Source organism: Aspergillus affinis (assembly GCF_023601865.1).
Source record: "Aspergillus affinis strain CMG 70 chromosome Unknown NODE_48_length_219146_cov_87_397053, whole genome shotgun sequence".
Classification (NCBI taxonomy): Eukaryota; Fungi; Ascomycota; class Eurotiomycetes; order Eurotiales; family Aspergillaceae; genus Aspergillus; species Aspergillus affinis.
In genome coordinates, this window is record NW_026515829.1 from 164,823 (window position 1) to 177,609 (window position 12,787).

The 12,787-nt window shown below is 50.3% G+C and overlaps 5 protein-coding genes across 5 annotated transcripts; 2 read left to right on the top strand and 3 right to left on the bottom strand.

The window, feature by feature from the left end:
• Window positions 1-29: 29 nt before the first annotated feature.
• On the top strand, window positions 30-1,528 carry KD926_007799 (DUF3712 domain-containing protein; the record flags this gene model as incomplete). The annotated part of the gene is made up of 4 exons (XM_053100685.1): window positions 30-208; window positions 275-741; window positions 794-918; window positions 977-1,528. The coding sequence occupies 4 exons, from the start codon at window positions 30-32 to the stop codon at window positions 1,526-1,528; spliced, it is 1,323 nt and encodes a 440-aa protein (XP_052955699.1).
• A 2,023-nt stretch (window positions 1,529-3,551) lies between these two features.
• KD926_007800 (putative mismatched base pair and cruciform DNA recognition protein) lies at window positions 3,552-4,159 on the bottom strand (the record flags this gene model as incomplete). The annotated part of the gene is made up of 2 exons (XM_053100686.1): window positions 3,552-3,980; window positions 4,058-4,159. The coding sequence occupies 2 exons, from the start codon at window positions 4,157-4,159 to the stop codon at window positions 3,552-3,554; spliced, it is 531 nt and encodes a 176-aa protein (XP_052955700.1).
• Window positions 4,160-4,622: 463 nt separating this feature from the next.
• On the bottom strand, window positions 4,623-6,145 carry KD926_007801 (indoleamine 2,3-dioxygenase; the record flags this gene model as incomplete). The annotated part of the gene is made up of 2 exons (XM_053100688.1): window positions 4,623-5,798; window positions 5,855-6,145. The coding sequence occupies 2 exons, from the start codon at window positions 6,143-6,145 to the stop codon at window positions 4,623-4,625; spliced, it is 1,467 nt and encodes a 488-aa protein (XP_052955701.1).
• Window positions 6,146-7,872: 1,727 nt separating this feature from the next.
• Window positions 7,873-9,639, bottom strand: KD926_007802 (IscS subfamily cysteine desulfurase; the record flags this gene model as incomplete). The annotated part of the gene is made up of 2 exons (XM_053100689.1): window positions 7,873-8,295; window positions 8,524-9,639. 2 exons carry the CDS (start codon window positions 9,637-9,639, stop codon window positions 7,873-7,875), a joined length of 1,539 nt encoding a protein of 512 aa, XP_052955702.1.
• Window positions 9,640-10,857: 1,218 nt separating this feature from the next.
• KD926_007803 (amphiphysin) lies at window positions 10,858-12,219 on the top strand (the record flags this gene model as incomplete). The annotated part of the gene is made up of 3 exons (XM_053100690.1): window positions 10,858-11,041; window positions 11,114-12,139; window positions 12,197-12,219. 3 exons carry the CDS (start codon window positions 10,858-10,860, stop codon window positions 12,217-12,219), a joined length of 1,233 nt encoding a protein of 410 aa, XP_052955703.1.
• Between the last annotated feature and the right edge of the window lie 568 nt (window positions 12,220-12,787).

The following is a 12,787-nucleotide window of genomic DNA, read 5'->3' on the forward strand; positions in this document are numbered from 1 at the left end:
GTGGTCCGAACAAGGGCATTGCACAAGCCATGGACGAGAAGAACTATCTCGCCTCCAAAGACGCCAAAAATGCGGTGGGAATCCATCGCGGACCTCTGCCTGAGAATGGCGAGGGGTATGACCTTGAGCATATCGAGACGGCCGATACGATCACTCTAGAGAAGGTCAAGAGGACGCCCACGCAGAATCTCCGGCGGCATTGGGCTCGGTTCTGGTGTTGCTATTTCTTCTTCAGTATCATCTTTCTCATCATATTTTTACCCATCTTGTATAGCCCCTTGCCATTTGATTTGCGTGTACGGAAATTAACAAACAACAGTTTCCTTCTCATCATCCCCGCCATTGCGCAGCGAGTCGTGGATAACTCGACGCTGCTACTAGTCAAAGCCGACGTCATGCACCCCCGACCTGAATCCGTGCAGCTCACGATTGAGTCTGCACTGAAGCTTCCTCTGGGTGTTCCGGTGCGCATTGATCCGATGACTTTAAGTCTGTTCAACCGTGCCTCACCCGGAAATGGCACATGGGGAAAATTGTATCTGAAAGACTACACGATCAGCGGCAACACGACGCTGGGAGTAGATAAGCAGTTCACTCCATTGAATGTCGCCGAGTGGACGCAGTACGTGCACAACGTCGTGTTCATGAAGCACGGTCCGCTATCGGTATGGGGCAAGACCACCGCCTATCTAGGACAGATCAAAAACCACATCACGATGGACAAGGATATTCCCCAGAACAGTATGCCAGCGTGTCAGATCATGCAGGGTATCAGAACTAACGCAATCCGCAGCCCTGAATTCCTTCGAAGGCTTCGCCATCAAAGACACTCAGCTCCTGCTCCCCGCTCGAGAAGACGGAACTAATCTCATCGCCAACGCAACCCTACCTAACCCCTCCGTTCTAACACTCGAAATTGTAAGTATCGCTCCTGTCCCCACTTCGACCACCAAATGCACCACTGACTCATCCCTAGGGCACAACTACCCTTGATGTTAAATCCGGCGACCTCGTCATCGGCAACGCCACCCTCGACAACCTCATCCTCCGGCCAGGCAACCACTCGACTCCAGTGCACGGGATGCTCGACCTCCGCGTGTTGATCAAAAACCTACGCACCGTACTCGCCACCCAGCTCGAATCCATCCGAGACGGGACCCTCACCCTCGATACGGTCGGCAAGTCGGTATTCTACGACGGCACCGAAGTACCCTACTACACGAACGTCATGAAGAACCTCACCATGACAGCCCAAGTGCCGCTCGCCGGACTCATCACAAACACCCTCCGCGGCGTACTTCGGCCCAACGGCACGAATATCTTCTCCCAAGCGGCCGATAACATGGACATGACTGAGGAGGGACAGAACATGCTTGATCACATAGCGGGTAAGGCTCGAGACGAGAGCAGTACAGAATCATCCTTGAAGGAACGATCATTCGAAGACCAGCAGCTCTGGGATGATCTAATTAACGATCCGGTGAAACGGGATAACATATTAGATGTGATAGAGGGGTTGAACCTATAAGATAGTGGTAATTGAGGTTGTTCAGCTTCTTGTTATTTGATTTGATTAGATGTGATGCGACTTACGATGTCTATATTTTTCTTTTCTTGTTTTTGTCTTTTCCTCTTTCTTGAGGGCAAGTACATGCTTACATATATCCAGATGTCGAGGACATCGAGCGGCGTTGATTTTACTGATTCTATTACATACAACTAACACACACAAGTCATGATAAAACATCCTACCGACATCTAATTAGACGAAATAAACTGTCCAATTAGCAACAACATCAATTATCCGCCTTAAAACAGATAGACTATTTGATCTAGACACCAAAGATGTCGCAAAAAAGATCTCCAAGAAAAATCCAAAAGAGCCCAAAAATCGGTCGATCGCCGTCCCCATCTCCAAACTCCCGCTGTTTTGGCTTGAGTTTGTTGGAATTAGAGAAAGTTTGGGAGGTGGGTTGATCTACAGATTATTTCTCTAATCAATATTTTTGTGTCTTTGCAGATACTACCTTTTCTATAAATATCGTGATTTGGATAAGATTTGATTCCCGCCGGCCTACCCTAACTTTAACTCAATTCTCTATTCTGAAGTTCTCAAAATTCAACAAATACCCCTGGAACTTTAATATCTACCAATATTCTACTTGTTTAGGTCCGTGGGTCTGTCAAGAGAATTAAATCCCAAGAAACAGGAATGTCTAGGCATGCGTACCTAGAAAAGGGATCTATGGCCGTTGTTTCATGAGGACATTATTGTTTCCTAAGGACTTGTGAAACCAGACCTTCTGGATGTTTCCCCCATTACTTAGATCTAAGCCATATTAGATTTCATGCATTGCGCTCTGTGAGGCCAAAGTCGCAAATATATCTTCGCTCGATCCAAAAATAAGTATGATAAAGAATTGTCCCATTTGAGGATGGTCTACTGTATTCCATAAGTCAGGGTATTAAGCCCGAACCACCAAAATAACAACCATTAGGTGAAAGTCGAGTATTATAAAGGCAGAATGCAATAGCTTTCTCCACTGTTTATGATTGATATTTGTCTGATGCTTGGGCAATAAGATTCATCTTGCTTCAAAAGTTTCTTTAGCGTCGCTCTCCTCTACCTGATTATTTGGGCCTGTTGCTCTATTCTACGAAGGACGAAGGAAGTGTTCAATCTCATGGAAATATCCTCTTCGGGCTCTTGAATACTGACCAAATAAACTTTTACGTTTTCAGGAGAAGTCCTGTTGGATATTTGAATCAGGCGTTAGATGTATTCCTAGTAGTTTTCTTTCATCTATTGGCACCTTCAACACCCTTTCATTTATTGAATCAAAGGCAGCAACGTCCGCATGAGGAGACTTTGTCTTGTTACGCAAGTCTTCACCTGATCAACCTGATCCTCCTCGTACATGGTTCAAAGGCAGAAGTTACTCGCTTGATAAAGTTCTTCCGGGTAACATAAGACTATGTAAAGTATGTCTCGGTGACGTCTGATTAGCATCTTAATAAATCCTTTTTTTTAAGGACTCCAGTTTCCATCTAGCGCCTTCGCTTGCAATATGGGTAATTATTATGGGCTTATGATAGACCTATAATTAACTATCACTCAGAAGAGCAAGTCAAGGAATCGGCATCAGATATTGAAAGGAGATTTGGTAATAAAAGAAATGAAATGTTATAAGACTTGAACCTGTCATTTTTGAATGATACAATTGTGTCACACCTTGCTAAAATCGGAGTTACTAGCTTTGAATCGATGTCGAGCAGACGGTACCTGGCTGTCACCATTCAGCAAGAGTCGACAACTACTATACCGTTCACCGTAGATCAGAAACCTACGATTCGTCTACAATTTGAAAAAAAGATCCAGTAAGGAATAAGTATCAGATTTGGCGATTTGGATATCGATATTATACAACGCCATAGTAATCGTAAATCATTCTCATCAGAAGACAGAAGTCAACCCTCCAAGCTCAGCTCCGAGAGTGCAGAAAAGAAAATTAAACCATCCTGGCTCAGGTATCACTCAACCCCAGGCGAACTTAAGCAGCCCGCTTCTGGATATCAGCCTCCGCACCTCTCTGCTGCACCTTGCCCTGATCATGCATCTCTTCCCACTTGCGCTCCTCCTCGCGATCGCCCTTCGCGACAGCAGCGACCTTGCCGAGTCCGCCCGTCGCACGATCCTTCATGCCCTCACCCCAGTCCTTCAGCTGGCCCTCGGCTTCAGCGGCCTTGCCGCGCGAGTTCTGCTCCACGCCCTCGCGACGAAGGCTCTCGTAGCCGGTCAGGTTGCCGAGCGACTCCTTGGCCGAGCCGATGGTCTGGTCCCAGGTGCCGTTGTTGCGCTGAGGGTCGTCGACCGCAGTAGCGCCAGTGTTGGGGTCTGCGGTCACAGGGCCCAGTTTGGCAGTCGTGTGGCTGGCTTCGTGGTCCTTGGCGGCTTGGGCTTGGGCGTCTTCGCCTTCGGCCTGTGGGGAGCTGGGTTAGTTTTTGTTTGGTGGGTGAAAGAGTATGGAGGTGGGTGTATTGGGATGGGGATGTTTACCTTGGTGGAGGAGTTGCCGGTCACGGTGCCCACGGCGCGCTGGGCGAGGCCAGTGGCAGAGTCAACGTAGGACTTGAGAGTGGAAGGGTTCTCAGAAGACATGGTGATGGTGGTTTGATGAAAGTGGATTGTGGAAATGTAGAGTAGATAAAGTAGATTCTTGCTTGTAGACTTGCTTGTAGATAATCAGATTGTTTGATAGATGAGAGTCCGGGGAAGTTGAAGTCGTTGGGGTCTTTATATCTATTCCCCTCATGCATGAGTGAATAACCCATGACGTCATTCATGTGATAGCCGCCCCTGAGCCATGACGTACGGCAAGTGCGTCATGGCCACGCGTGATATCCGGGTTTACTTGGATATTTCATTTACTGGAACTTAATCGAGTGGACAGAGATCGTGGAATCTTCCATTGTGGCGCTCTAGCGCTAAATGTGCGCTCTAACTGGGTCTTAAATCATAGCGTGCTATATCGCTGAAACAAGGCATTCGATGAGCCAATAAATCAAAGCAGTGAAATCATATCAGAACAAATCGTCGATGTACTCAGTATACCGTATGTCCATCACCAATGGCATATGCCTCCTTCGCTGTCGGCGGCCGTCCAGGTCCCCGATAGTCCCACCACTTCTAGATTGCCGCCGTGGTTCTCGCCTACTTTGCTGAGCGAGGCGAAGGTCTCGGCCGGACGATCGCTAAGTAGACGCCGCGCCCATGCGTCAATGGCTGGCTCGCCCGTTTCGTCACGAGCTTGTTTCAAGAATGGGATGAGCGCGGTTCCTCCCGTGCCTCGGAGTTTCTTGTTGTCGAGTTTGCCGTTGGCGTTCCGGGTGTTGGCCAGGTTCATAGCCGGTGCTTGTCGTCGCGGGCTGGACGCTCGCGGAGCTCGTGGCTTCGAGTCTCGCGATGGGATGATGATATATCGCGAGACCATCTGGATGTGCTTGTCGCGGAGGGTTCGCAACATGGAGAGACATCCGTCATACGCGATGCACAGCGCCTTGTCGGACTCTCGATCTTCCACATACTCTCTGATGTTGGCCACGGCGTTCACATGTTCCAGGAACCGACGGTGCGGTCCAGGCATGTAGGACCGCATTTCCTGAATGAATCCATGCCGAGGAGCGCCGGGGACTCCCTCCTTCTCGTCCTCCGTCTTCTTTGGACGACCCTCTCCAGTTGGACGGTGCTCGATTCCAAGGACGATATCGAAGAATTGGATGAGAGAGCTCTGTGCGTTGCTTCCACCGCCGTACTGGCGGTAATCAATCTTGCCCGTCCCGTTGTCGTACAAGAGACCGTTGGGAAGACCGGCATCGGCCATGTTCTTGCTCCCGGCGAGATAGGGCCGGATGCGGTGGTAGAACACGTAAGGATCGCAGTGTTCGTACATTCGTTCCAGTAGGGTGGCGACCTCGTCAATAATCTCCGCAAGTCTTTGCAAGCACTCGGTCACGACCACGGTGTTTCCACCGCGGGCGGCGGAGATTGCTTGCAGCATCACCGGGATGGCTGGACCACCGCGAGCCTCAATAGCCACGGATATCAAGTAGAACCATTGTTCATCCAACGAACCAGTAAATGAATTAACACAAGCCAGGTTGTGGAGGTCGTCAAGTGGCTCGTCCGGGAAGATAGGCTTGTAGTTCCATAGACATACCCCGGCATATGTTGCCACGGGAGGGAGTTCAAGGTGTTCGCATACTTCGAAGAGGGGCACTGTGAGCTGAGGTGGGATTTTCTGGGATCAATTAGTAAAAGGGTGCATTCAATTGAGTGGTTGAGCCAATCACGTACCTCGGCAGGCTTGTTGCCACCCCAGACATATCCGTGCAGAATGAAGCCCAACACAACATACGCCCTTCTCCACTCGCCCTCCGAGGCTAGATAAGCAGTAGACAGCATCGGCATGCGGTCTACCACCTCACGAATTCTCCTACTCAGGAGCAGAGATTGCATGTTCAACACCGTCCATTCCCACTTATGGTAGTAAGGGTCTGGCAAGATATCCAGAGGGATCTCGGACGGAAGAAAGCCATGACTTGGCGAAATTCCATAGTCGGCTAGATCTGGGACTGGGGGAAGCATTGTGACTGAATAGAATATTTCAATATGCAGTGTATGTCCAAGATCTCGAGACCGACGATGTTCGAAACCGTCTCGTAAATAATGTTCAGCACCTCACGTGCCGCAAGATGATGTCGTTCAAAATCGTACGCCGCTCAGGACAATGTCGTCGACAGCCGAGTCTAAATGGGATCGATACCTGGCCCTCAGCCGTCCTCAACAGGTACACAGCCTGATGAAGTGAATGTTCCTGCCTGCCACAAAGCAATCAATCCCCTTGGCGGTGGTCGTGTGACAAGAGATAGAGGGGCCTATCGGATCAAATCTTTCCAATAAGCCACACGACAGACGGAGTAAAGTTGAATAGCAACGTGATTATGATGTTTTCGGGGTATGACAAACAAGTTCTCTGAGGGATCTTGACACGAGGGTTTTGATCTGACGACACTCAATGCGGAAGATAGAGGCTCAGAGTTGCAGTGACGTGAAAATGTAGTTTATGCAAGGGATAAAGAGAGAATGTTCCGGCTCATGAACGAGGTTGACAGAACTCAAAATGATGACGGTGAAAACGAAAGGAGAAAGAGACATGAAACGAGGACAAAGAAGACGGAGGGAAAAGAGGGAGCGAAAACCGCTCAGCCGATCAAACCGACAATCGGTTTGTCCGGCACGAGGAGAAGAGGGAGTCCTTCCCAGAATACGGCGCAACCACGGAGATTAACCGGGTAAAAGAGTGAATTAATCAGCCAGGGGAGGCAGTTTGTAGCATATTGGGTGTCATCCGACTGCTGTTAAAACCGGGATTTTGCGACCAGGGGCAGCATTCTCCGTTATCGTCGTGGTCAATCACGCAGGAGGGAGAACCGTTGACTAAGGACCGGTGGGCCAGCCAGTGACTATAGAGCACGGAATAGATGGCAAAAGCCATCATATTTGGGTGGCAGCGACTAGGGTTGTCATTGGACTAAGGTGACTGACGGGCAATGGCCAGGAAATAACGGTGGGGGTTGAGACTGGAGAACATTTCCAGGTTATCTATGGCGATGTGATATACAAATCCATGGATGGAGGTTCCAGAAGCCGTTACATACTTCAAGTACGATCTCAAGCTTGATCTTGACAACTGCACCAGCGGCAACATTGGGTGCGAGCGAAAGGGGTGGTCAGGGAGGCAAACTAGCGTGAGTGCTAGAGAATGAACCGGGAGTCTGGCAGACTGAGCCGTGGGTGCGATTTCGGGGCTTTAAGCGAGCGAGAGGCGAGCTAAAGGGTCTTCTCGCTCGCACCCACGCCACCCCGTTCGGGTCTGCGGTGAGTTGCAAGGGCCGTGGAGTTGCCGTCAGCTTATTTGGACGGTTAACCGCTTTCGGATTTTATCTTCTAATCTTATCAACCTTGGCTGCCATGAACGGATGGGGTACTCCGGATTTGAGGGTCTTGAGGAGACTTGTACATACTACGTGCACCCACTGCATTTACAATTTGCTTTACCTTGTCTATAAAATCCAAATGAATGCTCAAATAAAAAAATAAATCAATCTATTCCTACGCTCAATCTCATTCTTTGTACAGACTTAAGCACTCGTCCGCTTATTGTTACACATCCAACGCCATCCCGTGGTAGATAGATATCTCGAAGTAAAAGAACGCAATGGAATAGACTGCGCCGTCGACTTTTGGCAGTCTTTCGAAATTACAAAATATAGCCACAAAACAATACCAAGCCGGTCAAGAAGGTTACGAAATTAGTGCTGGCTCCATTCGATCGTGTTCAGGTCAATACCCTCTTGCACCAACTCCCACAAGGGACTCAGCTCGCGCAGGAAGTGAACGCGGGCTTGCACCGCCTTGAGGACGTAGTCAATCTCATCGTCCGTGGTGAATCGACCGATTCCGAATCGAATACTGCTGTGAGCACTCTCGTCGCTGCTGCCCAGCGCACGAAGAACGTAACTCGGCTCCAGAGAGGCGGAGGTGCAGGCACTGCCGGACGACAGAGCGATATCCTTCAGGGCCATCAGGAGAGATTCACCCTCGATGTAGGCAAAGGAAATGTTGACGCAACCGGGGTAGTGGTGTTCGGGGTCTCCGTTAAGAGCGGTGTGCTCCATCGACAAAAGACCGTCCGACAGACGCTTCGACAGACGTTCGATGTGCTTGTTATCATACTGCGAATAATCGTTAGCGATCACAGTCTTCGACTCCAACTGATCAAACATGGTCCCGACAAAAACAATCGACTCATTACCCCTGCTACGTACATCAATAGTGATGGGAACACGTCAAGCGTGCAGCTACCCCCAAACACCCTCAGAAAGTTGAGAAGTATTAAAGCGTTTAATCATCGCCGAAAAAAATGGGACCAAAACAATAAAGAAATGTGAAAATTAGCTTACCTCCATATCCTGGATGGCGAGTCGGCAGGCCTCGCCGAAGCCGACCACGAGGTGAGGCGCGATGGTGCCACTACGCAGACCACGCTCCTGGCCACCTCCGGAGATGATGGGCTCGAGACGGACCCTAGGTCTGCGACGCACGTAACAGGCACCAATTCCCTTGGGGCCGTAGATCTTGTGGCTGGAGATGGACATCAAATCCACATTCAGCTTGTTGACATCCAAGGGGATCTTGCCCACAGCCTGAGCACCATCAGTGTGGAAGAAGACCTTCTTGGAGCGGCAGAGCTTTCCGATGTCGGCCATGGGCTGGATGACACCAATCTCGTTGTTGACGGCCATGATACTGACCAGGGCCGTGTCGGGACGGATGGCCGCTTCGAGGTCCTCCATGCGAATCAATCCGTTGCTCTGCACAGGCAGATATGTGACGTCGAATCCCTCATCCTGCAGATGTCGGCAGCTGTCCAGCACACACTTGTGCTCCGTCTGGGTGGTGATGATGTGCTTCTTCTTGCCGGAGCGACCGAAGAATCTGGCCACACCCTTGATGCTCATGTTGTTACTCTCGGTCGCGCCGCTAGTGAAGATAATCTCCTTCGGGTCGGCACCGATCAGCTTCGCGATGTTCTCACGCGCCTGCTCGACCGCCTTCTCCGATTCCCAGCCGTACGCATGAGTTCTCGAGTGGGGATTGCCGTAGATTCCGGTGAGATAGGGAAGCATAGCATCCAGGACACGGGGGTCCGTGGGTGTCGTAGCCTGCATATCGAGGTAGATGGGTCGCGTTCCTTGATCCATGACGGTGGCCTGCTTCAGGATGCCGGCCGTCGGGCTCATCGAAGCATCGCCGGAGACTCCAGAGCCGGGAAGCTCGGCCTTCTGGGGCTGCATACCCGTCTGCTTCACGAACTCCTTCTGTTCCTGTTTGATGGCCGTTTCGACGGAGACCTGGGCATTTCCAGCCTTGGTCTCGGAGACGTAGGTGCGTCTGGACGGAGTGGCGAGCGCTCGCCGCGGGAAAGTCGAGGAAAGGGAACCATGCTGCGTCAACGAAAGTCGACAAGCGTAGGCTCGGGATGCCTGTCTCAAGGCAGCGGGGGTCACACTAGACATAGTGAAGATGACACTGCAACTGAACCATACAAAAATGATAGGGACAGTTGGTAGCAGATGATGACAGCGAAGGGAGGGTAAGACGGGGCGGCGAGTGGGAAAAAAGTTTGGATCCGGTTATATCATCATTGCCGAGCCCGCTAAACCCGATCGGATTTATCTGATAGAAGTCCGATCGGAGTTCGGGGTTTTCTGTACTTCCTCCGTATTCACTGCGTCAGTATGTTTCTTTCATAGGGATTTGAATCTTAGGATAGAGCTGTGTTTTCAATAGTGAATTTGAACCTCTTTGGTTGAATCTGACACGCATGCTTTCATCGATTCCATCGGCGTTCCCCGTCCGGAGTACTATATATTTCCCGATCGGCATCGGGCGCTCATGATTTCCAAGCACTCTGGCTCGTCAGATCTTTCTCGAAATAACCAAGACTATATACCCTTGCACGATCCGAATATGCAGTCCAGAATGCTCCCCATCTCGGCCAATATAAATACGGGGAAATAGGCTGTGTCGCCGGCTGCTGAATGCCTAGTGCCAGCCTAAGAAACGCCAGTCAGATTGACCCGATCGAGCATAGTCAAGGCGAAAAGGAAAGGGAAGGAAAAGCAAGGAAACAACGGAAATGCTCAGCGACTATTGAACTAACTACTTGGCCTAGTGCTGGATACTCTGGTGCCTAACGACGGTCCATGGGAGGGCACTTGCCCTGCCTTACGCCACATCGACTGCAAGGTCACTCCAGGAGATATAATTCTGCTATTTCACCGATAAAGTAAATGAAAACAGAGTGGAAGTAACATTTTTCATTCCCTTGTTTACCGAACAACGTACTGGACTACTGGTGTTTACCATTGTTTCCACTCCCCACACATCCATTACTTCCCGGCAACCAAACCAAAACACGCTCAGCCACAGGCGTAGGGCGTCTTATGTCATAGCTGAGCCACGCCGAGCAAAGACGAACTGCAGTCTAACCGTCACCGGTTGGTCCTCAAAACCCTTGGGCAGGCCCCGATCGAATCACTATCGCAGCGAACAAAAGAGCGCTTCCCCCCACCTCCGCTCGCGTTTGCCTCTTCGTTTCCTTGATTATTTCCCTTCCTTGCCCTCTTTCCCCCTCTAAGACCTCTAATTCCCCTTTCCGCGCGCTTCCTACTAAGTCGTTGCCTACCCCCACTACTTCCGCATAACTTCCGGGCACCCGCAACGACTTCAAGATGAGTTTGAAGGGCTTTCAGAAGAGCCTGGTTCGGGCGCCGCAGACCTTAAAGTCCCGTTTTAACATTGGCGAAAACACCAAGGACATGGTCTACAGTGACGCCGAGCGCCGATTCCAGGAACTTGAGACAGAGACAAAAAAACTCCACGATGAGTCCAAGAAATATTTTGACGCCATTAATGGTATGATCCGGTCTGCGGTTTGTGACTAGGCGCACGCGGTGTCGGCTAACCTTACCCCGCCACTCTCTATAGGCATGTTGAACCACCAGATCGAATTCTCCAAGGCCATGACCGAACTATACAAACCCATTTCCGGCCGTGCTTCCGACCCCAGCTCGTACACGATCGAAGGCAATCCGGAAGGGATCCAGGCCTGCGAGGAATACGAGGCCATTGTTCGCGATCTTCAGGAGTCACTAGCGCCCGAATTAGAAATGATCGAAAGCCGGATCATCAGCCCGGCAGATCAATTGCTCGAGGTGATTAAGGTTATTCGGAAGGTCGGAGTCAAGCGAGATCACAAGAAGTTGGACTACGACCGACATCGCAACTCCCTGAAAAAGCTCCAGGAAAAGAAGGACAAATCACTCAAGGACGAGAAGGCGCTCTACAAGGCGGAAAACGACGTCGAGCAAGCCACGCAGGAATTCAACTACTACAATGACTTGATGAAGGATGAGCTACCCAAACTGTTCGCCCTCGAGGCCGAATTCATTCGTCCGCTCTTCCAGTCCTTCTACTACATGCAACTGAACGTCTTCTACACGCTGCACGATAAGATGCAAGGGATAAACATTGGATACTTCGAACTCGCGCTGGATGTTGAGGAGGCATTCGAAAAAAAGCGAGGCGACGTCAAGGAGCGCGCCGAGGAGCTCACCATCGTTCATTACAAGACCAAGGGCCTGGGTCGACAGAACTCGAAATTCAACCCCAAGGACAAAATGGCGAACGAAAACAAGGAGCGCTTTGCTCCGCGGCAGAAGGACCCCGAAGCTGGTGTCGATAACCCTCCGCCCCCCTACACTTCCGCCGCTAGCTCCGGCAGCAGCTTTGTCGCTGCCGCCAAGTCAAAGCCCGCTCCTCCCCCTCCCAAGCCCAAGCCGGCTCGGTTCGCCGCACAAGTCGAGACAGTCACGGCCCTGTACGACTACGAAGCACAGGCGCATGGGGACCTCAGCTTCTCCGCGGGTGATGTCATTGAAATCGTCCAAAGGACGGACAACCAACACGAATGGTGGAGTGGCCGTGTTGACGGCCGCGAGGGGCAGTTTCCAGGTAGGCTTCTTATTCCAAACCACAGCCGTCTTTTTGCAAATACTAATATTCATGTAGCAAACTACGTTCAACTCAATTAGTTTCTCAGTTGGTTTCAGCTATATATCATTTTTAATGTTGTTCACGCGGATTTTGCCCTTGTTTTGTCGGGAGTTGTGGGAATATACCACAAGTTCTTCTACATTGATATAACTCTCACGAGTTGTCAAGTTTTGCTTTTTTTCCTCCCTGCTTTTTTATTCGCATCTTTCTGGTGTCATAGAGCTTTTTTTTGGCCTCCTGATTCTCTGTTCACTTATTCTCCTGTATATATTTTGCTCGATTCTATTCCATTCCAATCCACGGGTTGAAAGCAGCATTTACTGTCTTTAGTATGTGTAGTTGCCTCGCCCCGTCGGGGCTTACTCTTGTCATTTGGCTTTTTTCTTCGTGTTCATCCACGAAAATGTAGGTTCTGAGATGTCCGAGGTGCAAGCTGACGTTATTTTGCCGTTTGCCTACCCTTCCATGACCGTTCTATGCATGCAACGATGGAAGACCTTTCTCCAAACACAACCAAGTTGACATCTACCATCGAAGAACGGTGATTCAGAGACTGAAATTTTCGAAGGGCTGCTTTTTCGATCACCCTGAGCCAGAAATTCCTTT